At 37.8% G+C, this 20,976-nt stretch overlaps 3 protein-coding genes and 1 long non-coding RNA gene across 4 annotated transcripts in view; all 4 read left to right on the top strand.

The window, feature by feature from the left end:
* Positions 1–6,059, top strand: part of LOC132152287 (integrin beta-7-like) — a 10,868-nt gene extending 4,809 nt beyond the window's left edge. The window contains exons 9-15 of the mRNA XM_059561089.1: positions 1,384–1,524; positions 1,654–1,844; positions 3,879–4,105; positions 4,199–4,406; positions 4,896–5,083; positions 5,204–5,364; positions 5,514–6,059. Of these exons, the coding sequence (XP_059417072.1) occupies positions 1,384–1,524; positions 1,654–1,844; positions 3,879–4,105; positions 4,199–4,406; positions 4,896–5,083; positions 5,204–5,364; positions 5,514–5,603 (1,206 nt within the window). The 3' untranslated portion in view covers positions 5,604–6,059. The remainder of the gene's footprint in view (positions 1–1,383; positions 1,525–1,653; positions 1,845–3,878; positions 4,106–4,198; positions 4,407–4,895; positions 5,084–5,203; positions 5,365–5,513) is intronic.
* Positions 6,060–6,927: 868 nt separating this feature from the next.
* LOC132152289 (separin-like) lies at positions 6,928–15,337 on the top strand. The gene is given in 23 exon segments (XM_059561090.1): positions 6,928–7,008; positions 7,133–7,267; positions 7,929–8,651; positions 8,736–8,825; positions 8,920–9,031; positions 9,638–9,765; positions 9,986–10,100; positions 10,235–10,441; positions 10,618–10,754; positions 10,848–11,013; positions 11,159–11,226; positions 11,344–11,478; positions 11,561–11,565; positions 11,672–11,788; positions 11,934–12,032; positions 12,706–12,809; positions 13,221–13,434; positions 13,545–13,738; positions 14,067–14,194; positions 14,327–14,627; positions 14,693–14,865; positions 14,938–15,042; positions 15,203–15,337. Coding segments are annotated over 23 exon segments (3,657 nt in total). The 3' UTR covers positions 15,323–15,337.
* An 89-nt stretch (positions 15,338–15,426) lies between these two features.
* LOC132151280 (uncharacterized) lies at positions 15,427–16,370 on the top strand. The gene is made up of 2 exons (XR_009436360.1): positions 15,427–15,496; positions 15,599–16,370. It is a non-coding gene; the product is annotated as an uncharacterized LOC132151280 (long non-coding RNA).
* Positions 16,371–17,000: 630 nt separating this feature from the next.
* LOC132151281 (prefoldin subunit 5-like) lies at positions 17,001–20,976 on the top strand. Its single transcript, XM_059559388.1, has 6 exons — positions 17,001–17,143; positions 17,746–17,848; positions 17,965–17,996; positions 18,171–18,245; positions 18,337–18,442; positions 20,277–20,976. The coding sequence occupies exons 1-6, from the start codon at positions 17,078–17,080 to the stop codon at positions 20,354–20,356; spliced, it is 462 nt and encodes a 153-aa protein (XP_059415371.1). The 5' UTR covers positions 17,001–17,077; the 3' UTR covers positions 20,357–20,976.

Consider the following 20,976-nt stretch of genomic DNA (forward strand, 5'->3'; position numbering starts at 1 on the left):
CTGAGCTGGAAAAAGGATCACCCACTTGTGTCAGTATTTTGTTGAACCACCTTTTGTCTTACTTGCAGCCTTTAGTCTGTTAGGATATGTCTCAACTAACTTTGCACATCTAGACTTTGCAATATTTGCCCACTCTTCTTTGCAGAACTGCTCAAGTTAAGTTAAAAATGGTGACCATTTGTGGACTGCAGTCTTCAAGTCATTCCACAGATTTTAAACGGGATTTAAGTCTGGGCTCTGACTAGGCCATACAAGGACATTCAGACATTTTCTCCTTCCACCATGTGGTCAGTTTTGGTGTGTGCTTTGGGTCATTGTCATGTTGGAAGGTAAACCTTCATCTCATTGACAACTTATTTGCCCCATCCATTTTTCCTTCTATTCTGACAAGTTCTTCAGTCCCTGCTGCAGAGAAACACCTCCAGAAGAGGATATCACCTCCTCCATGCTTAACTGTAGAAACTGTTATTTGGATGGTGAACTGTATTGGATTTCTGCCAGACAAATCGTTTGGAGTTGAGGCCAAAATTCAATTTTAGTCTCATCTGCCTCAGAATCTTCAAGGTGTGTTTTGGCAATGCTCAGGCTGACTGCATGTGCCCATTCTTGAGGAGTGGCTTTTTTCTTGCAACCCTCTAATACAAACCACATTTGTGGAGAATTTGTGATATTATTTTCACGTGCACACAATGACCACTCTGTCATAAATTCCTGCAACTGCTTCAGAGTTGCTGTAGGTCATCTCTGTGTCAGTAGCCCCTCACTGCAGAACAGGAAAGAACAAGGGTGTGGTTGGATTCACATTTAGGGGGTGGAGTTTGGTAGGTTTAGGGATCAGGCTGGAGACGGGTAGGTTTATGCGTATGTAAGGTGGGAGGAGTTGGATCTGGATCCAACCACGCCCCCTGGATCTTGTGTTCTACAGTGAGGACAATCTCTTCTTGGTCACCTCTATAAGCGGTTTTTCCTGGCTCTTTCATCCAGTTTGGAGCAACGTTTTTATCCAGTGAGGGTCTGTGTTGTACCAAATACCTCCATCTCCTGTATTGCCTGTCCACAACTTTATCAGGCATATCTTTTGACTGCCTTGGTCAGAAGGGGTGATCCTTTTTCCAACTCAGTGATTCTTGTTTTTTAATACATTTTTTTCTGACATGTTGGTGTTATATCATTTACTTGGATGTTATAAGTTGAGTAAATACAGCTGGATTAAACAAAAACTGTCTTCATTTCAGGCTGCAAAGCAACAAAATTTGATTATTTTAAAGGAAATTAAAATTATTTTCAACACCCACTGTAGATACCAAATAAGTAATTACCATCAATTCAACGATTAAATTTAAATGATCTTCTTGTGATCATCTGAATGTTTATGTGGGCCAGAATTTGTCGTCCAAGCTGGTGTTAGAGCAGGAGGGAGCTCCAAAAGAATTGGATGTGTCCTACAGGTCTACATGTAAGGGGAATCAGGCAGATATTGAATGGAAGAAGAAAGGAGAGTGTCAAGGTATCAAGCATGAGAAGGTAAGCACCACCTTCAGTGGTTTCATCTGAATTATCAGCAACCAGGAACCATTTGTTGGTGTATCTCATAAGACTGATGGAGGGTTTTGTTTTTTGTTTTGTTTTTTTGTTGATACATTGATTTTATAGATTACTTTTGAAGTACGTTTGAATGCATCTGCATGTCTGAAGGAGCCGCAGACATTTCGGATCAAAATGCAAGGTATCAATGAGGAGGTGAAGATAACAGTGGATACGGAGTGTCACTGTAACTGTGGTGTTCCAGAGAAGGCTTCCATACACTGTAACAGTTCAGGAACTCTCTCATGCGGCGTGTGCAGGTAGATCCTCTTAGTGTCTCAGCAGGGAAGAATAGCTGACAGAATAGGAAGATACCTTGATTAGAGGGTCTTTGAATTTGAAGTAATAATTAAACCAGTTAAAATTGTGTCATCATGTCCTTCCAGCCTTGTATAATTTTCTTTCTTACCATGAAACACCGAAGGAGATATGAGACAGAATGTGCGAGTTACTGTTTTCCATGCAACAAAAGTTTGATTTACCTAAAAAAAAAATGGTGTACATTGATTTACATTGATACAAATGTAAATGTACCCGAGTTAGCTGAAATGCTATTCTTTATCAACAATATTTATACTACCAAGCTGCAAAAAAGACAAAAGCATAATTAATGTATCTAATTTGCTATCACAGTCATCATTAGGTCTTAAAGGTCCCATGGCATGAAAATTTCACTTTATGAGGTTTTTATAACATTAATATGAGTTTCCCTAGCCTGTCTATGGTCCCCCAGTGGCTAGAAATTTCAATAGGTGTAAACCAAGCCCTGGGTGTCCTGCTCTGCCTTTGAGAAAACGAGAGCTCAGACGGGCCGATCTGGAATCTTCCCCTTATGTCGTCATTGTGGCACAGCCACAAACAGTGAGTAACGGTGTTAATAAATGCCTGATCTGTGATCAGTGATTTCTGATGTGTAGCTAATTATTCATGTTCAGACAGACTTTCTTTCTAAATCAAGTGAATCAAGCGAGTGACTAAACGATCAACTACACGTCGTTTCTCTTAGTAGCATGAAACAAATCTGTTATTTAAATCGTGATTAAACTACAGAGAGCACCTTTATATTGTTCAGAGCTGTCAATCACATATCGCAAGTATATCTGCACACTTGCCCAAACTGCCGTTATAATGAATGAATCTGTTATGCTGCACAACGAAGCTCTTACTATATTCATGTCGATATTGTGTTTACTGTTAGTTTTGGTGAAAGCATTTTGTGAGAGAAAATGCGTTGCAATGACGAGATCACTGCATTCACTCGATAAACAGACTCAATGTTCATCACTGCAGCCTTTCATGTGATGGGAAAAGATTTAAAAAATAATGCTATAATCAACACTTCCACGATTCGTTAATCTCGACAGCTGTAATAGTAAACGTATTAGAGAGAGGTTCCACATGTAATATGCATTTCGAATGCAAAGATGTCAGCCAATCACAACAGTTGCCATTTACTCTGCATCTCACAGCAGACACACCCCTTCGAACAGAGCATTCAAGCCAGAGGGATAAAATCAGGATATAAAAATGCCCTTTATTTCTACATTTTAAATGTAAAAATCATACTAACAATTTAAGTACACCTAAGGAAACATTAAAAAAAAGCATTTAAACAAAGAAAATAATCAATGTCATGGGACCTTCAAAATCCAGTCACATTTCCTGTCACAGGAAGTCCAGACTGAAGTCTCAAAATCTAAATATGAGATAACAAGCATCAAAGTTTGATTTCAACCATTAATTTCACTATGATCTCACTCAGTAATAAAGGTATCATTGTTACATTTTCACAGAAAGCTCTTTACCTCATGAAGGATGATTTTATATAGAAAAACAGTAAATCACCAAAAATTACTTTTCACAGACAGGGTACCATATGTCTTGATCAGTCACATGACACAAGAGAAGCAATGGGATTTGGTGTCAGATATTTCGAACATGACATTTTCAAGTACTGGCAACTTGAAGTTTAGTGTGATTCACAAAAAGCTTCCATAGACTACTTCTATGATATTTTTGTGGTGCTTTTTTGTAGGTTGGCAGTATAAATCAACTTTTGCATTTTTCACAAGAAAGAAAATATTATGGGTCCGGAATGCGTGTGATGTGATCACATGTTGATTTTTTTTTTTTTTTTTTAAATGAATATGTGATGTGATTACCATGTAGATTTAATTTAAAAAGCTCTTTTAAATGAACACCTTATTTGATTTAGCAGCTTTAAATGTTAACACACATAATACTGTGTCTTACCGGTTGACATTTTTTTAACTTATAAATTGTGTGTGTGTTAGCTGTGACGAAGAGTATTTGGGTCAGCGCTGTGAGTGTAAGAAACCGAGGGATGCGGTCTCTTTTCCCAACATAATGGCATCTTGTCGGCCTGACAACAACTCCCTGGGTTGCAGTGGACACGGCACCTGTGTGTGTGGCAAGTGTGTGTGTGAAGGCCAGTTCAGTGGGAAACTCTGCGAATGTGATGACAATAGTTGTGATTATCATAATGGCTATCCCTGTAATGGTAAGTACAGTGGATTGGCACAAACATTTAGCTATTTATATTTGCGTTTTAGATTCAAACCTCAATATCTACTCCTCTGTATATTGGTCATAGGTAAAGGCATGTGTAAGTGTGGAAAATGTATCTGTTCTGATAACTACACGGGGTCTGCATGCGAGTGTTCGCCTATCCAAGATAAGTGTATCAATGATAAAAGGCTTTGCAGCGGTCAAGGCAAATGCACTTGCAACCGTTGTCAGTGTAACCCAGGCTTCAAGGGAGAGCACTGCTCTGCATTCATTAATTATTGCATGCTGTTGAAGTGAGTATCTGTCTCTTCCTGTGATCTCATATCTGTGTTTCAAGATTGTTAAGTGAGGTGTGCATTCGTGTATGGGTTTGTTTCTTCTTGAAACCCCAATTTCAGTTTCCTCTTCCTGAAGTTTGAACTTTATGAACTTTATATAGTTAATTTCAGCTATTAGCTGAGCCAACATTTTTCATTTTCATTTAGTTTAATTTGATGTATTAAAATAACTAAAAGTAATACTGAAATCAAAACGAATACAAACTTTATAGATATATTAAAAAACAGAAAATATAAAACTAAAACATAATTCAAAATATTACAAAAAATTATAATAGTATCTCAGTTATACTAAAATATATCTGCTAGCAATACCAAGGTCATGGGTTCGATTCCCATGGAATGCATGAACTGATAAATCACCTTGAATGCAATGTACTACAAATTCAAACTCACTTTGGATGAAAGTGTCTGAAAAATATGTCTTTGTGTTAATGTCTAAAGGAACTGTGTGGCTTGTCACGTGGAACTTGGTACTCCTGATACCGATGTCTGTGCTATAAGATGTTTAAATGCTACAGTATCTCGTCTTGAAGGAGCTCATGAGCTGCATTGCACATATCAAAACACCACTTCGTACGATGTGAAACTTGATGACGGCAAAATTGTGCTCAAATATGCAGACTTGCCCCGTATGTATTAAAATCTGATTTAATTTAATTTGACAAGAACGGAAAATAAGCACACTCTTGAGCTCATGTAGAATGGAGGTAACTGTGAATGCTAAATATTTGTTCTTTTTGTCTCTGTAGGTTCTGTTGATAAGACTACACTTTTAATTGGCTTCTCTGTGTCAGCCATAATGTTCATTGGCATTATAATAATCATTATTTACCGTTGCCTGCTGGAACTGTACGACATTAGAGAGTACCGGAACTTTGTAAACGCACAGGAACAGACTAAATGGAAAGAGGTGAAATTGACACTGTTATTAACCACTTAGACAGATTTAGCTTTGTAGGCTTTAAATGAAGAGCAAATTATAACCTCTGAGTGTTTCAGTGTGAAATTAAAGAATTCAAGACTGTAAGAATTCAAGAAATGTTTCTTTGTTTTGTACAGGTCCAGAATCCTCTTTTCATAGGTGCCAATACAACGGTGTATAACCCTTTGCACGACGAAAACGAAAAGGAACATTCTGAGCAGATTTAAAGGGGTGGTTGATCAGCTTTTTTTTTTTGAAGGCTTGATTGTGTTTTTGGGTGCAGTGGGACATGTTCATTTTCACATATTTTACCTTTATTCTACACCACTGTTTCTGTTACATCTTGCATTGTGCTAACTTCATTAAAACATTTTAATACAGGATTGGATGATTGTTATAAATATTGTGATGTATTATATGTATATTAATAAATACGCTTAACCATAGACTGTATAAAAACAGCTCTCAACACAAAGCCTTTTTTCACCTATACATAAATAGAGCTATTCTGGTTGATAAACTGAACAACTCTACAAGACAATTAGCATTTTCAGGCCATGGGTTTCTAAAGAATGTCATTATATGAATCGAATAAAGTGTCTAACATTATTTGATGTTTGTGAATTTTAAAGCAGCTACATTGCCAAATAAAAACTACAATGATGTGTTTTAAATCTTATAAAGCAGCTTCACAGCTTACATTATTATTATTGATTTTTTTTAACAGTTACTTCAAGTTATGTCTGATGACCTGAACAGCTTTAATCCATAACCTTATGGAATAAAAGTTAATAAAAGTGTTATTGTTTTACTTTTACTTAAAAAAGTGTATGTATTATTTCATCTTTTAATTTCAGTTCAATTAGCAGGTCACATTTTATTGTCCGTTTCTATTTCTGAATAACTAATACTTAAATGTATCAGAACCATAGAGTGTATAAAAACAGAACTAAGGAAAGCATAACATTTCTATGAACTACATTGCCCATGTTAAATGAGTTTCACTTCCGGGACGTTGTAGTTTGCCGATAGGCTATGTGGTAATATTTTAAACGAGTGCGCGGATTCATTCGCTGTCATGCTGTCAAAAAAAAAAAAAAACAACTGCGAAGAGAGATAGGAAATAACTACTTTTATTTTTATTTAAACACATGTATTAAAGATACACATGAACGCAATTCACAACACTCAAATAGTGTCGCCGTTCCTCCATATGTGAGAGTTTAACCTGGCGTGGTGGTGGCAGACTAACAGGTTTGTTTGATTTGTTTACACCGATTGAGGATTAACGCTGGGCTAAATTAGCTAGTTAACATGCTAGTTTGTAACTTAATGTCAAAGTAAACAAGGCGGTATACTAGATGTTCATGAAATATACGTTTAATGCAGTAACGTTAACTCAAGAGTAGATACTTGTTCAAGCTTATATTAAATAATTGCGTGTTTTGCTTGGATATGTTGGTTGTATAAATCTGTCTTGTTACTAAATCGTATAATATCTGAGTGGCTTTTCATTAACAAGTACTTTGTTTTGAGGTCCAAACAGTGATAATGAAGTACTTGAGAACAGAGGAGTACGTCCAACAGTTATCTTGTGTAAAGGACACTGTAGTTCTTCACAATGAGCTGAAGGTAAACATTGATTTACTGTATATGTACATGTTAGATTGGGAACAGTTTCCAGTAAGCTAAAATATGGGTTCACTTCATGTATGATGCACACTACTGTAGCTTTCCTTATTTTCTTTTGCTGCAGAAACATGTGGATGATGGCTTTGGTCCATATGGCCGCACAATGTGCGATCGTATCATCCGGGCTTGCAACCAGCAACTGGGAAGTGTGTCTTTGGACCCTGTCCATCAGGAGCATATAGTGGAGTTGGTGGACCTGGCAAAATATTGTTCCACATCCTACAGAAAGTCACAAGCCTTGGAGCTCACGGCCCTGCTTGTCGACTGGGCCAGCTTATCTATAGAAGACTAAAGTGTTTGTCTGCAGAGGTACAGTATGCTTGAGATGGCAGATTTCACATGGTCATGACCAGTGTTACTTTCATATTTATATTCCATTTTAGATTTTATTGATATTTTGAATTAGCCTTTTTTTTGCTATTTTGTCATATTCTTTGGTCATTTTTATTACTCTTTTAATATTACTGTTTAAGTTTCACTTTTTAATTTTTGTTAATTATATTTATTTCCACTTAATTTTGTTTCTTCAACCTAAACTTATTTCAGTTATGTGCCAAGATAACATTTTTAATTTTCAAGACAATATTTCAAATTTTCTTTCAAATTTTCATCTTGTAATTAAAATGTATCTTAATTCAGCCTTATTTAAATTAACAAAAATGTTTCTAATATTAAAATTTTTGTTAATGATAATAACTATAATAATAATTAAATATTGGATATCTGGTAGAAATCATGAAAGTTCATTGGTCAAAAAGTGTGGAACCCTGGAGACAGTGATTTCTTTTGAATATAATAAAGACTATCCATATTTCAAGGTGTTTTCTGTAAACGTAATATATGTTTTGTCTTGTCAACAGATGGAAGACTTTCATGTTCTAGTGCGGAATTGCTTCGCAGTGCTGTGCAACAGTCTGCTGTCCAACAGAGCGAATGGCTCCACCCTCCTTCCACGGGACAGACTTCACTGTCAGCTGCAAGCTTTAACTTTCAGACTCCTAGAACAAGGATCCAGCTCAGCCTCTTTCCCATCTAAAGTTCCTATCTTTATAGAGGAAGTGTTAGTAGAGTATGAAAGATCGTGTGGGAGTTTTACTCATGATGATGAGAATTTTCTGTCCTCTGAATTACGAGAACTGTACTTCGGCCCTTTAATCAATCCGCAAGACTCTGCACTGACGTGTCTCTCACTAGCAGTGCGGTGTGAGGTTGTGTTTAAGGTTTGTAAACTGCTCTGCAAGAGTCGGTTTTCAGCCGAGGTTGTTGGATTGCTGCGTGGTGCTCTGGGGGGTGTTGATGGACACGTGGGTCTGCGTTTGGCTTTGAGCCTTGCAGATCGCGCAGTGCAGCTGCAGACTGCATTAAGCTTAGGAGGTGAATGAAGTAAGGCTTTCACTGAATGTGCACGTTCCCTCAGAGGGCTGCCCCGTGTCATGTCGGCTGCAGAGTCCTTATTAGAGGCTTGTCAGTTGGTGGTTTGGGCACTGGAAGCTGGTCAGTGTAAAGGGATGGATATAACTACATTGCTGGCTTGCTTTTCATTTTTGGAAGAATATCAGGAACTTCTGCTCACACAGCAAAAAGTAAGATTATATAATATTTTGCTGGTACTCATAAATATGTGTTTGGATTATGAATTTTTTGAAAGGATTGTGTTTGTGTTCCAGAACTCCTTTTCACAGCAGGTGCAGTACTCGCTTTGTTTCAGTTCTTACCAGGGCTTCATTAGCACGTATGATAGTCTTCATGCATCTCAGGTAATATGCTAAACTGTCTTGAGACCTTGTTCAAGTTTTATGATTAGCTAAATGTTTCACATTCATGTCCTTCATTTAACTTGTGCATCCAAAGGTGTCTGGGGGTGATGCTCTGGACAGAGTCCTATTGTACTGTCAGGCAACAGCAGGACGGATGCTTGCTGAACTGCGGACACTCAACAACGACAATTTCTTACTTAAAGCAGGTACATCTGCCTAAAGTCTGCATGCTAAGATCTTATTGGACGAGTTGTGTTTGGAACTATTGTAGATTAGATACCTTTTAAAAGTTTAGGGCCAGTAAGAGAGATATATATTTATTTTTTTAATTTATTTTTATGCTCACCAAGGATGCATTATTTCATCAAATACAGTAAAACTGCAGTATTGTAAAATATGAATAGAATTGAAAATAACGGTTTTCAATTTTAATTTATTTTAAAATGTTATTTAGTCCTGTGATATTAAAGCAGCCATTACTCCAGTGTCACATGATCCTTAAGAAACTATTCTATTGTACTGATTTGGTGTTCAATAAACCTTTCTTGTCAAAAGTTTTTGTGCTGCTTCATTTAGTGGAAATTGTGATGCACTTCAGGGTTCTTTGATTAATAGGAAGTTTACAAGAACAGCATTTATTTGAAAGACATTTTTTGTAACAATGTTAATGTTTTTGTCCCTTTTAATCCATTTATTGTGTCCTTGCTGAATAAATATATTTCTTAAACAAAAAAACAAAGTTGTAAGCACACCAGTGAGTGCATGTAAACTGAATTCTATATTAATTTCTTTCTTTTTTTTCTTCTCCCTAGTGTGTGCAGTGAATAATGTGGTATATGAGCTGTTTAACAGGAAACTGTATGAGGGAGCCTTTGGTTTGGCTGTGATTGTGTGTCAGGAGCTGTGTAAGGACTGCCCATCCTCTCTTCCTGTGGATAGGGTAAGAACTTCAGCTTAGTTTGGTCATTTGTTGACACTTTTTTTGGGATTAGCGGTGAATAAAAAGGAGCAATATGAAATTGTGACATTTTGGTACATATGTGGCCCTTGAAGACAATTATTTTGTGTATTGTCTACTTTATTATGAATATTTTTATTATTTTCAAGTTTTATGTCAATATAAGCCTCTCATCTGTTGGTGTGTTATGTGGGTGTTTCAGGTCAACCGCTGTTTCACGCTGACAGTGCAGTGTAGCCGGCGCGGGGGTCAGATGGAGCGTGCTCTAGACTGGATTGTGCACTGGATTCGGGTTTTGGGCACACAGATTTGTCGCTGTGGGTCAAAACCAAGTCTGATGCTGCCCGAGCAGGAGAGGATATCACACGTCTAAGGCAGCTAAAACTAAGCCTATCAAAAAAGGGTTTCAGATGTATTATTTGTTTAAGTGTGATTGAATGTGGTATTAAAGGGGTTTTTTTGGTCAGGACTTTGAGGGATGGATTAGGAGAAGCAATAGCGGATGAAGAGGTGATGATGTGTTTGTTAGAAGAGGAGTTGCGTTTGTATAAGGAGCAGACTGGAGACACAGCCCAGGAGCGCTACAACACACTCTGCGACCTCTTGGACATTTGCCATGAAGAAACCCCACACACACTGAGACGGGCTACATATTTATGTGAGATGGCACAGGTTGTGTGCTACCAGGACTTCAGCCAGCCAACAGACTGACTGGTGGGTAAACATGACCACAGGACCATATTTATTTAAAGACTTTTTCTGATTTTGTCTTATTTGAATCAGAGAAAAAAAAGCCCTTAAAATCTTTTTTGTTCTTGGTAATCAGCTCAGCAGTTGACTTTACCCATGAGGCTTTGAGGTTGCTGGAGGTGGAGCCAGAGACAGCAGAGAATGCTGATAGGCTGAAGGATGAGAAGGCACACGCCTCCCTGTGGCTCTACATCTGTACTCTTGAGACCAATTTGCAGGAGGTCAGTGCCTTGGCTAGAATATCCAACTTCAATTTTCAAAAAACTTTTGAAGAATAATTTACATACTGGAAATCATCACTTGGCGTGCCACAGGCTGTGGACACAGAGAAGCGATTGCGTGCAGTGCAGGAAGAGAATAAAATGGAGGTGAATATGGATCCTGTTCCCACTAATGATCTGGAGTATGAAGACAAACAGAAATTACTAGAGAGCCAGTTAGTATATGATGGACTACGCTTCAATCTACTGGCTCAATGCAGTAAGTCATATTGCAGAAACCAGAGCAGGTTTGAGAAGCACTGCTTTATGGGATAATCTATTAATGTGGTTGCTTCACGTGTGTGTTAGAGCTGAGTGAGCCTTTGGATAGATGTTTGTCTCTGTGGCGGGGTCTGTGCCTGCAGTTAGAGACCCTAAACTCACTGCTTCTTCCATGACACTGATGGCTGCCCTCTACACACTTATGGGCAAAGTAAGACTACGCACGCACATAACTCACTGTGATCTGTGTAACATCAGTTTACTCAAACTCATAACCAAGAGAAAAGTGTTTGAGACTCATTTTGGATATTAAGTATGTCTCTGTTAGCAACTGAAAGCTCTGGAGGGATATCAGCTCGCTGCTGCTCTTTTCCATAGCCTCGGTGATGCCCAGAATAGTGCAAATGCCTTTTGCCACTCCGCCAGGATCCTGCTGTATCTGGGCTCTCCTCAGCTTGCAGAGGTGAATGAATATTTTACACTGTACCTCTGTACTATTATATTTTAACTTCTTGTTACACCAGAACTTTGTTTGTGTGTTTCAGGTGGAGTTAGAAAAAGCAGAATTGATATATTGATAAATATGGACCGAAAATGAGTCACATCACTTACCCTTATATTGTGCTAAGTACATTTATGAATTATGTGTGGTGTAGGACTGAAGACTTCAGACAAGGCTCAATAGTGATGATGTTGCCTGGTGATGATGTTGTTGGGCAACGGGTTTTACGGAGCCCCTGGACCAAACACAGACACACGCTTTGTAGATCTAGGTATAGCAAGCTGTAACCATCTCTAAACCGATTTGACTACATTAGAATATTTTTTATTATTTTTAATTTGGTGTATTCTCTCTGTAGGAGACAGTGTTGTATTTAAGTGGCTGTTGCTGAGTGAGGTGCTGGTATGCTCTGAAAGGATGGTGATTGTGAGGAGCAGCAGTGGGGCTGTTCATGAAACGATAGCTCAGTGTCTAGAGGCTCTCAAACTGGCCACCAAACTGCAGACACTCAGCCAGTGAGTACATACACCATATCTGTGAATGTGAGAGACAGAATGTGTGCGACAGCTCAGATCAAAACATTTCTGACATTGAGCGGCAACAACAAAAAACAACTAATGCTTTTTCCTTTAAGCAACAAGCAGCCTTGAATGTATTCCTGTGATGCCAGACAAATTGTTTGTGCATTTCAAATCAAATCAAATTTTTTTTTTTTTATAGTTGTGCCGAGCTGTTGGTGTAGAAAGCAGAACTGGAGTTGATGAAGGGTGCAAATGAAGCTAGTAGTTTGGATCTGGAGCAAGTTAGAAACTTACTTGATCTCTGCACAGGTAAAGATGTAATTAGAGACACTCAGATTGACCTCTGTGAAAGAATAACCCAGAATTACCAGGTCAAGATGCCTTGGACTCTCTCTAGTAGTGGTTGATATATTGGCCGATATTTGGCAATTGTCAAATATAGACATTGGCCGACAAGTTTTTCTGCTTGGCCAATGTGTTCAAGGTGGGACTTTGATTTTGACGTAGTTATTCAAATGTAAAACGTTATTCATTGAAGCTTGCTTATTTAGTTAAATTTATAGCCTGTAATCTTAAAAACAAAGTATTTATTTTGGATCCATCTCGCCTGCATATAGATTTTGGCCAGGGAAAACAACAGAAGTCTGAGGTAAAAATAAAACTTGAGGAGAGATCTGGCTGCAGATGTTGGACGAGAATGTTTTAGTGAGCTCAGAAGAAAGGGACAGAATGGCTCTGGATCTCACACAACCATACCACATCTTGGGGTCAGTAAAAAGATGTAAAACTAAAAAAAAAAAAAAAAAAAGTAATACTTTTATTACATTGAACAAGAGTGACAAAGACATTTATAATTATAATGCATTTATTATACAAAATATATATAGTTAAAATAAATGCAGTTCTTTTGAACCTTGAAGTTATCAAAGAATCCTGAAAAAAAATGTATCATGGTTTCCACAAAAACATTAAGCAGCCCAACTGTTATAATATTTAGCAATTTTATTGTATTTGCTGTATTATTGACCACATAGCATTGGTGAGCATAAGCAAAACTTTTCTAATTTAGAATGCTTGTGAAATTTTTTTTTTTAAACTTTGGTACTATTCAGGGCTGTCTAAGTTTGAGAGTCTTGATTACTATAAATGTATTTGAATGTATTTGTTTTATTTCATATTTAGCTAACCTGTCAGTAGAGGCGGTCCAGTCGTACCTGCGTTCCTCATGGCTCCTCCTCCACCACTTCCCGCCTCCCTCTCTTTTTCCCCACATCTGCTCACTGCTCGCTCAGTCACTTGGCCAAACCGATCCCATCACTACTGCGATGCCACATGCACAGTCACTGGGGGTGTCCACTCGCCACCATATGACCCGTCATGTGGTTAGCCAATTCAGGTATGTCAGTTAGTATGAAATGGAGACATTTTGACAAAAAATAGTCACAGCCTGTCTTCTAAATCATTTGCATTAGGAATCAAACCTCTTCTCTCTGTCTATTTCTGTAGGAAGCTGAAGAAATCTTGTAATGATGTAACAGAAGGTCTTGGTGCTCTGAGTCTGGAGGAAATGTCTGGGGCAACCCAGTCTCAGAAACTCTCTGCACTAGAGCAGACATTTTCCTTCAACTCATCGCACCCAACACAGTTCCCACAGACACACTGTCACCAGTTCACACAGCAGCTGAAAGATCTGCCACCAGGTAACAACTGTGCTAAAAGTGACCCAATGAACGCCACTGTTTATGACAATGATTTATGCATAATTGCAAGAATGATGCAGAATGGTTTAAAATTTATGAAATTGTGCTGGTTCAAGGAAATTCTATTACTCTGCAGGCACTCTCAAAAAACTCTGAATCCATATTACTTTTATTTAAGGCAAAATTTAAAAATCTGATAGTTCCACATCATACAGGTTTTTAAAATACTCTTTCAGCTTGTTACTCTTTATAAAAATAGCCAAGGATACTGGCATAGGATTAAAATGACAATCAACCATCCATTTAAATTGGAATTTTTTTGCTCTAGGAATAACAGTGTGCATGCTTTCGCTCACGGGTGTCTATCTTGACGAAATCGGCAGCACTATTCTTCTGACCCGACTGGAGCGCGGCTCTAACCCAATCACTGTTCGAATCCCTACTGCAAACAGAAAGGTACAGATATATTTGTGATGTTTTCACTACATTGGTGTATTATCTAATGCAACAAGTTTAAAACATTTAAAATGATGACAGTGAGAAAGAAATGGGGAGATGATTGCACAAACTATTTGTTTTTATTTTTAGCGCTCTGTTGCTGTGCTGTTGGAAGAAATGGATGGAGTATTGAAGGGGCAGAAGGAAGTGAGCACGGTGGCTGAGAAATCGCAGTGGTGGGAAGGAAGAAAAGCTTTGGATGTTCGTGTGGAGGTGAGAGACATAATCTTTGATAGTTTGCAGAAACTAATTATGAAAATGTTAGAAGAGATGGAAGAGGCTTTAGGTGTGTGGCGCACTCTACTCCTGCCTTTGACCTCTGACCCTGAGCTTGAAGTTCATGTAAAGCGTTTCCAAAAGGCACTGAAAGGAACCAAGATCACACAGGACATCTATCTCTTGGCACCTGCAGTAGTTTGATCATCGCATGTTCCCACCTTCTCAATACTAATTTCTCTCTGAAGGTGGTTCTCTCAGCATCTCCACTCCTGTCCCTGCCAGAGCTGCAGTGCCTTGTGGAAGGGATGGGTCAGCAGGACAAGGACTTCCTGAGGCTTCTGCAGGGTGGTGTGGCTGAACTGAGAGGAAGGGAGGAGCCATAGGGACATACAGTTCTCATCTTAGACAAGGTACACTGTCATAAATCTGCTTGGCACTTAGTTTTTTTTTTAGCTGCATGTTGAATATTTTGTGCTTCTCAGTTCTTGCAGAGGTTGCCATGGGAGAACATTGCTATTCTGAAGTCTCGTTCTGTCACTCGCATGCCCTCATTACATGCAGTACTTGGACACAGTTGTCTGAGAGAGGTATATGGAAGCTCTGCTCAGCAGTCCCTTTCAATTCCATTAAAAACAAAATACATTGTATTCATTCATAATTTACTCACCCTCGTGTTATTCTCAACTTTTCTTCATTTTTGGCTTGAACCATTTCTTTAATGTGAGTTGTTTGTCTGTCTTTTCTCAGATTGATTCAAGTTGTGTTCTGTCCTGTGGTGTGAATCCGAAGAAAGTTTACTATGTGCTAAACCCAGATGGAAACCTTCCTGACACTGAAAATCGCTTTAAAGAATGGTTTACTGGGTGAGTTCACAAAATGTGCACTAACACACTGACGGACAGTTATATGTAACTGGTCATGTTTCCAATTTGTCATCTCTGTCTGTGACTGGCCAGTGAACGAGCGTGTTTGGGGGGTTTGTGGAACTGCTCCTGACCCAGATAAATTACAAGAGGCTGTCACCACCAGAGACCTTTACATGTGAGTGTTACTGCAAAAGAGTTGCTATTATATATTTAATAAAGCACTGATGAAATATAAAGTGATTTGTGTCTGACAATATGTATTTGTACCTCTGTGTAGTTACATAGGACATGGTGCAGGAGCCCGGTTTCTGGATGCTCAGAGGGTTTTGAATGGGCCTGTGCAGGCAGTAGCTCTTTTGTTTGGCTGCAGTAGTGCTGCTCTCAGTGTACATGGCCACCTGGAGGGAACAGGAATCATCCTCAGTTACTTGACAGCAGGAATGGTAAAGTGCACATCCATGTATGAAAATATTTCGAGTTGATGTTTATGAATTACTTTATCATTAAGTATAATTCTTTGTCTCTTCCCCAGCCCGTTAGTGCTTGGTAACCTGTGGGATGTGACAGATCGTGATTTAGATCGTTTCACGTTGGCTCTGCTTCAGTCCTGGCTCTCTGCTGGTTCTGGCTCCTCCCTTCTTAAGCATTTAGCCCAATCGCATAACGCCACACATTTAAAACATATAATTGGTGCTGCACCCATTGCATATGGTTTGCCTGTGTATATTCACTAGCCCAGATTAGAACTTTATTTTTCACATCTAATGTAGTAAATTTCTATCTGTTATTTAAGGTCTAAAATAACCAATCTCAGGGCTTGTTTGCAATGCAAAGAATAAGCTCTGTCTATATGAAAATGAACCTAGGAAATATAAATTAAATGTAACTTGAGCCTAGTTGACAAGCTCAAAGTGTTTAACCATTTTAGTGGTAAATAAGTCCTCATTTAATTTCTGCCATGTTCTAATTCATTCTTGTACATTTTTATTTTCTCTTTTAAGTTATATCAAATGCCAAACTACTTTAAAATAAAATGATTTTTTAGTCTATTTTTCAGTGGTGGTTATTTCAACTTGATATGGTGTAGCAGGAATGAGGGAACTACAGGTGCATCTCAATAAATTAGAATGTCGTGGAAAAGTTCATTTATTTCAGTAATTCATCTTCACCCAAGGACCAAATAATGAAGCCTGTGTCTTCAGAATGTCAAGGACAGTGGTTTCAGACGACATGGGGGATTTAGATTTCTAACATGCCTCAGATGTTTGTCTGATATGTGTGCAGGGGCAGGCTTGGTGGATGAGAGGAAAGTGGAACTCAATAATAAGATTTTAAATTGCTTTTTATCAATTATAGATTTTTATTTCTTTGATTCACCTGTTTTAACATTTTGGACTTTTGTAAATAAGTGTGTCCACGACCCACACTGCTTTTTGTTTGAAAATCTAAATATGATTTTGGCAAAAGGGCATGTGCATAAAAATAAAATACTTGTTCAAATTGTATGATGCTACAGGGTGAATCCAATCTTTTAACTAACATTAGTGAAGACAAAAATCCATCTAAAGTATTTGTGAGCATTACAGAGTATTTTAATTAATAATTTTTTTGTATTTTACTTTTTTGTTTTTATTATTGTATTTATTTTCATTATTGTGTTGAATAATGTTTTTTGAAATACAAAATAATTGATAAAAGTCTTTACAGTGGTGTTCGGTTGACCCGGAAGTTTTCCTCGCCTCATTCTATTCTCAACATGGCGGTGAATCTAACTGAATTGTCTCTTCCACAATTAGAAGGCTTGAAAACTCAGCTTGATCAGGTAAAATGTGATATAAATATAACCCTTTTCTCATTTCATTTTGAGCCGCAATATATGCTGATATAATCGGTCAATGGTTTATTTACGTGCACGCAACGGCTGTCATGCTGTCTGTACGCGTGCTGCTGCTCTGTAATTCACCATCAAACTGATACTTAAGCCGAATGTGAATATTCTGTCATTATTCACTAACACACATATGACTTACATTTTCCCCCTCGTTGAACACAAAAGGAGACGTAGAATGAAAGACACAGTCACCATTTATTTGCATAGTATGGAATGACTAGATCAAAACATTCTCCCTTACGTTGAGGAATTTATGACAGATTTTTACCTTTTTCTCTTTGAATGTTTCCTTTAAATAATATTTTAACGAGAATATAATGAGCAAAATTATTTATTGTTTTCTTATAAATAAATAAATAAATATATATATATAAACACAGAATAAAACATTGATTAATTTTTATTAGTTTTATTTTGCTAGGATGGGACAGATCTGCACATATTAGAATAAACTTTTTTTCTGTTTTTTTTTAGTAAACTGCAATTTATCAGAGGCATGGTAACAAATACAATGACAGGAATTTGTTTTCTAGGAAACAGAGTTCCTGTCATCATCCATAGGTCAGTTGAAAGTTGTCCAAACAAAATATGTGGAGGCCAAAGAAAGTTTGAATGTACTTAACAAGAGCAATGAAGGTGAGTCTTACTGCTGAACTTTAATTTGATGCTCATTTGAAATAAATTGAGTTCTTCCATTGTTACATCTTTAACTAAATCTACACTGAATTCTTTTCACAATTTAATTTCCTCAGGAAAAGAACTACTTGTACCTCTCACCAGTTCTGTATCCTCTCAACAGCTCAGCTGAGTGATAAATAAGTGCTGATTGATTAATTTTGTCTCAGGAAGTATCTATCCACCATCAGGTCCTCAAAAATGTCTCACAGGCTGTTTGGTGTTTATGTAAATAATTTGCATAAATCAAGGATAAGTTGTTCCCTTAACTGCTGTACTGCAGATGTATGTGCCTGGAAAACTGAATGATGTGGATCATGTCTTAGTGGATGTCGGAACAGGTTATTTTGTAGAGAAGGTGAGGAAAGATTTTGCCCAACTGTATAATATATATTATACAAGATTTTAAAACACTACCAAAGAAATCTCACTGCTTTTTATCTTTTCAGAAAGTAGAGGATGGCAAAGAGTTCTTTAAGCGCAAAATTGACTTCCTTACAAAACAAATTGAGAAAATTCAGCCTGCCCTTCAAGAAAAACATGCTATGAAACAAGGTAATATCACAATAAAAAAAATGTTATATATAAAAATTATATATATATATATATATATATATATATATATATATATACATACATACATACATACATACATACATACATACATACATACACACACACACACACACACACACACACACACACACACACACACACAGTAAGGTCCATTAATATTGGGACATTGACACAATTATAATATTTTTGGCTCTATAAACCACCACAATGGATTTGAAATGAAACGAACAAGATGTGCTTTAACTACAGACTTTCAGCTTTAATTTGAGGGTATTTATATCCAAATCAGGTGAACGGTGTAGGAATTACAACAGTTTTGTATATGTGCCTCCCACTTTTTAATGGACCAAAAGTAATGGGACAATTGGCTGCTCAGCTGTTACATGGCCAGGTGTGTGTTATTCCCTCATTATCCCGTTTACAAGGAGCAGATAAAAGGTCCAGAGTTCATTTCAAATGTGCTATTTGCATTTGAAATCTGTTACTGTAACTCTCAATATGAGAGCCACAGAGCTGTCACTATCAGTGAAACAAGCCATCATTATGCTGAAAAAAACAAAACAAACCCATCAGAGAGATAGGAAAAACATTAGGTGTGGCCAAATCAACTGTTTGGAACATTCTTAAAAAGAACGCATGCACCGGTGAGCTCAGCAACACCAAAAGACCCGGAAGACCACGGAAAACAACTGTGGTGGATGACCGAAGAATTCTTTCCCTGGTGAAGAAAACACCGTTCACAACAGTTGGCCAGATCAAGAACACTCTCCAGGAGGTAGGTGTATGTGTGTCAAAGTCAACAATCAAGAGAAGACTTTACCAGAGTGAATACAGAGGGTTCACCACATCAATGGTTTTTTTCACCAAAAAACCATTGGTGAGCCTCAAATATAGGAAGGCCAGATTCGATTTAGCCAAACAACATCTAACAACTAAATAACATCCTATGGACAGATGAGACCAAGATCAACTTGTACCAGAGTGATGGGAAGAGAAGAGTATGGAGAAGGAAAGGAACTGCTCATGATCCAAAGCATACCACCTCATCAGTGAAGCATGGCGGTGGTAGTGTCATGGCGTGGGCATGTATGCTGCCAATGGAACTGGTTCTCTTGTATTTATTGATGATGTGACTGCTGACAAAAGCAGCAGGATGAATTCTGAAGTGTTTCGGGCAATATTATCTGCTCATATTCAGCCAAATGCTTCAGAACTCATTGGACGGTGCTTCACAGTGCAGATGGACAATGACCCGAAGCATACTGCGAAAGCAACTGAAGAGTTTTATAATGGAAAGAAGTGGAATGTTATGCAATGGCCAAGTCAATCACCTGACCTGAATCCGATTGAGCAGGGAAAATGCTACAAGAACAGAAGACAGTTGCAGTAGAGGCCTGGCAGAGCATCACCAGGGATGAAACTCAGCGTCTGGTGATGTCTATGCGCTCCAGACTTCAGGCTGTAATTGACTGCAAAAGATTTGCAACCAAGTATTAAAAAGTAAATCATTTGATTTATGATCATTAATCTGTCCCATTACTTTTGGTCCTTTAAAAAGTGGGAGGCACATATACAAACCGTTGTAATTCCTACACCGTTCACCTGATTTGGATGTAAAACACTCAAATTAAAGCTGAAAGTCTACAGTTAAAGCACATCTTGTTTGTTTCATTTCAAATCCATTGTGGTGGTGTATAGAGCCAAAAAGATTAATTTGTGTCGATGTCTGAATATTTATGGACCTGACTGTATATAAAATATTATGCACAAAATGTAAATGCATTAAATAAGAGTTTAATTTTCCTCCTATCAGCTGTTGTGGAAGTCATGAATATGAAGCTTCAGCAGCTTCAGAGCCAACAGGCATCACAGTCTGGCACCACTAAAGCCTAAAAACAGTTCCAAGCAGCATGGCGGATTCTGGGGAGGTCCTGATCATTTACCTTTCAGATAGAGCCATTATAAAACCTTCAAATGGAGAACCACTGCTCAGATGTCAATATGTTCACATCTCCTTTGGGAGGAGAAGAAAGTCCTGCACTTTTTTTCCTGCATCAAACAACGAATCAACTTTTCTGTTCCATGTTTTCATTCTCATGTTTAGTGAACAAATAAAGCTTTGGGTATAGCCCATGGTTGTATCCACAAAGCCTCCCAGCACTGCAATTCGTTTCTTTGGAGGAGATTTACTTAGTGGCACAACATAGCTTTGTAGCAAACATTTGGTATGGATTTCTTTTGTAATACAGCAAATATCTTGACCGTAAACATTTAAATCTGAAATTGGCTAAAGAAAATATTCTTGTTTTTCTAAAAGTGAGTTTAAAGAAATGTACAAGTGTCAGCATTTCATTACTTGTATTTTCATGCGTCAAAACAAAAGGAATAGCTTGATTTATTGTCCCAAGCAGTTACTAGTCCATGTTACAGAGAGCAGAAACGTTATGACTACTGTAAAATGTAAACTTTTCCACCCATGCTGAAAAAAATAAAAGCTGACATTTAAAGCCTGA

This window comes from Carassius carassius, chromosome 10, assembly GCF_963082965.1.
Source record: "Carassius carassius chromosome 10, fCarCar2.1, whole genome shotgun sequence".
In the NCBI taxonomy this organism is placed as follows: domain Eukaryota; kingdom Metazoa; phylum Chordata; class Actinopteri; order Cypriniformes; family Cyprinidae; genus Carassius; species Carassius carassius.

Excerpts from the sequence above, each read along its gene's own strand:
- LOC132151281 (XM_059559388.1), top strand. The coding sequence starts at position 17,078 with ATGGCGGTGAATCTAACTGAATTGTCTCTTCCACAATTAGAAGGCTTG. Across the intron at positions 17,849-17,964 it reads ACTTAACAAGAGCAATGAAG|GAAAAGAACTACTTGTACCT; the intron begins GTGAGTCTTACT and ends TAATTTCCTCAG. Across the intron at positions 18,246-18,336 it reads CAGGTTATTTTGTAGAGAAG|AAAGTAGAGGATGGCAAAGA; the intron begins GTGAGGAAAGAT and ends TTATCTTTTCAG.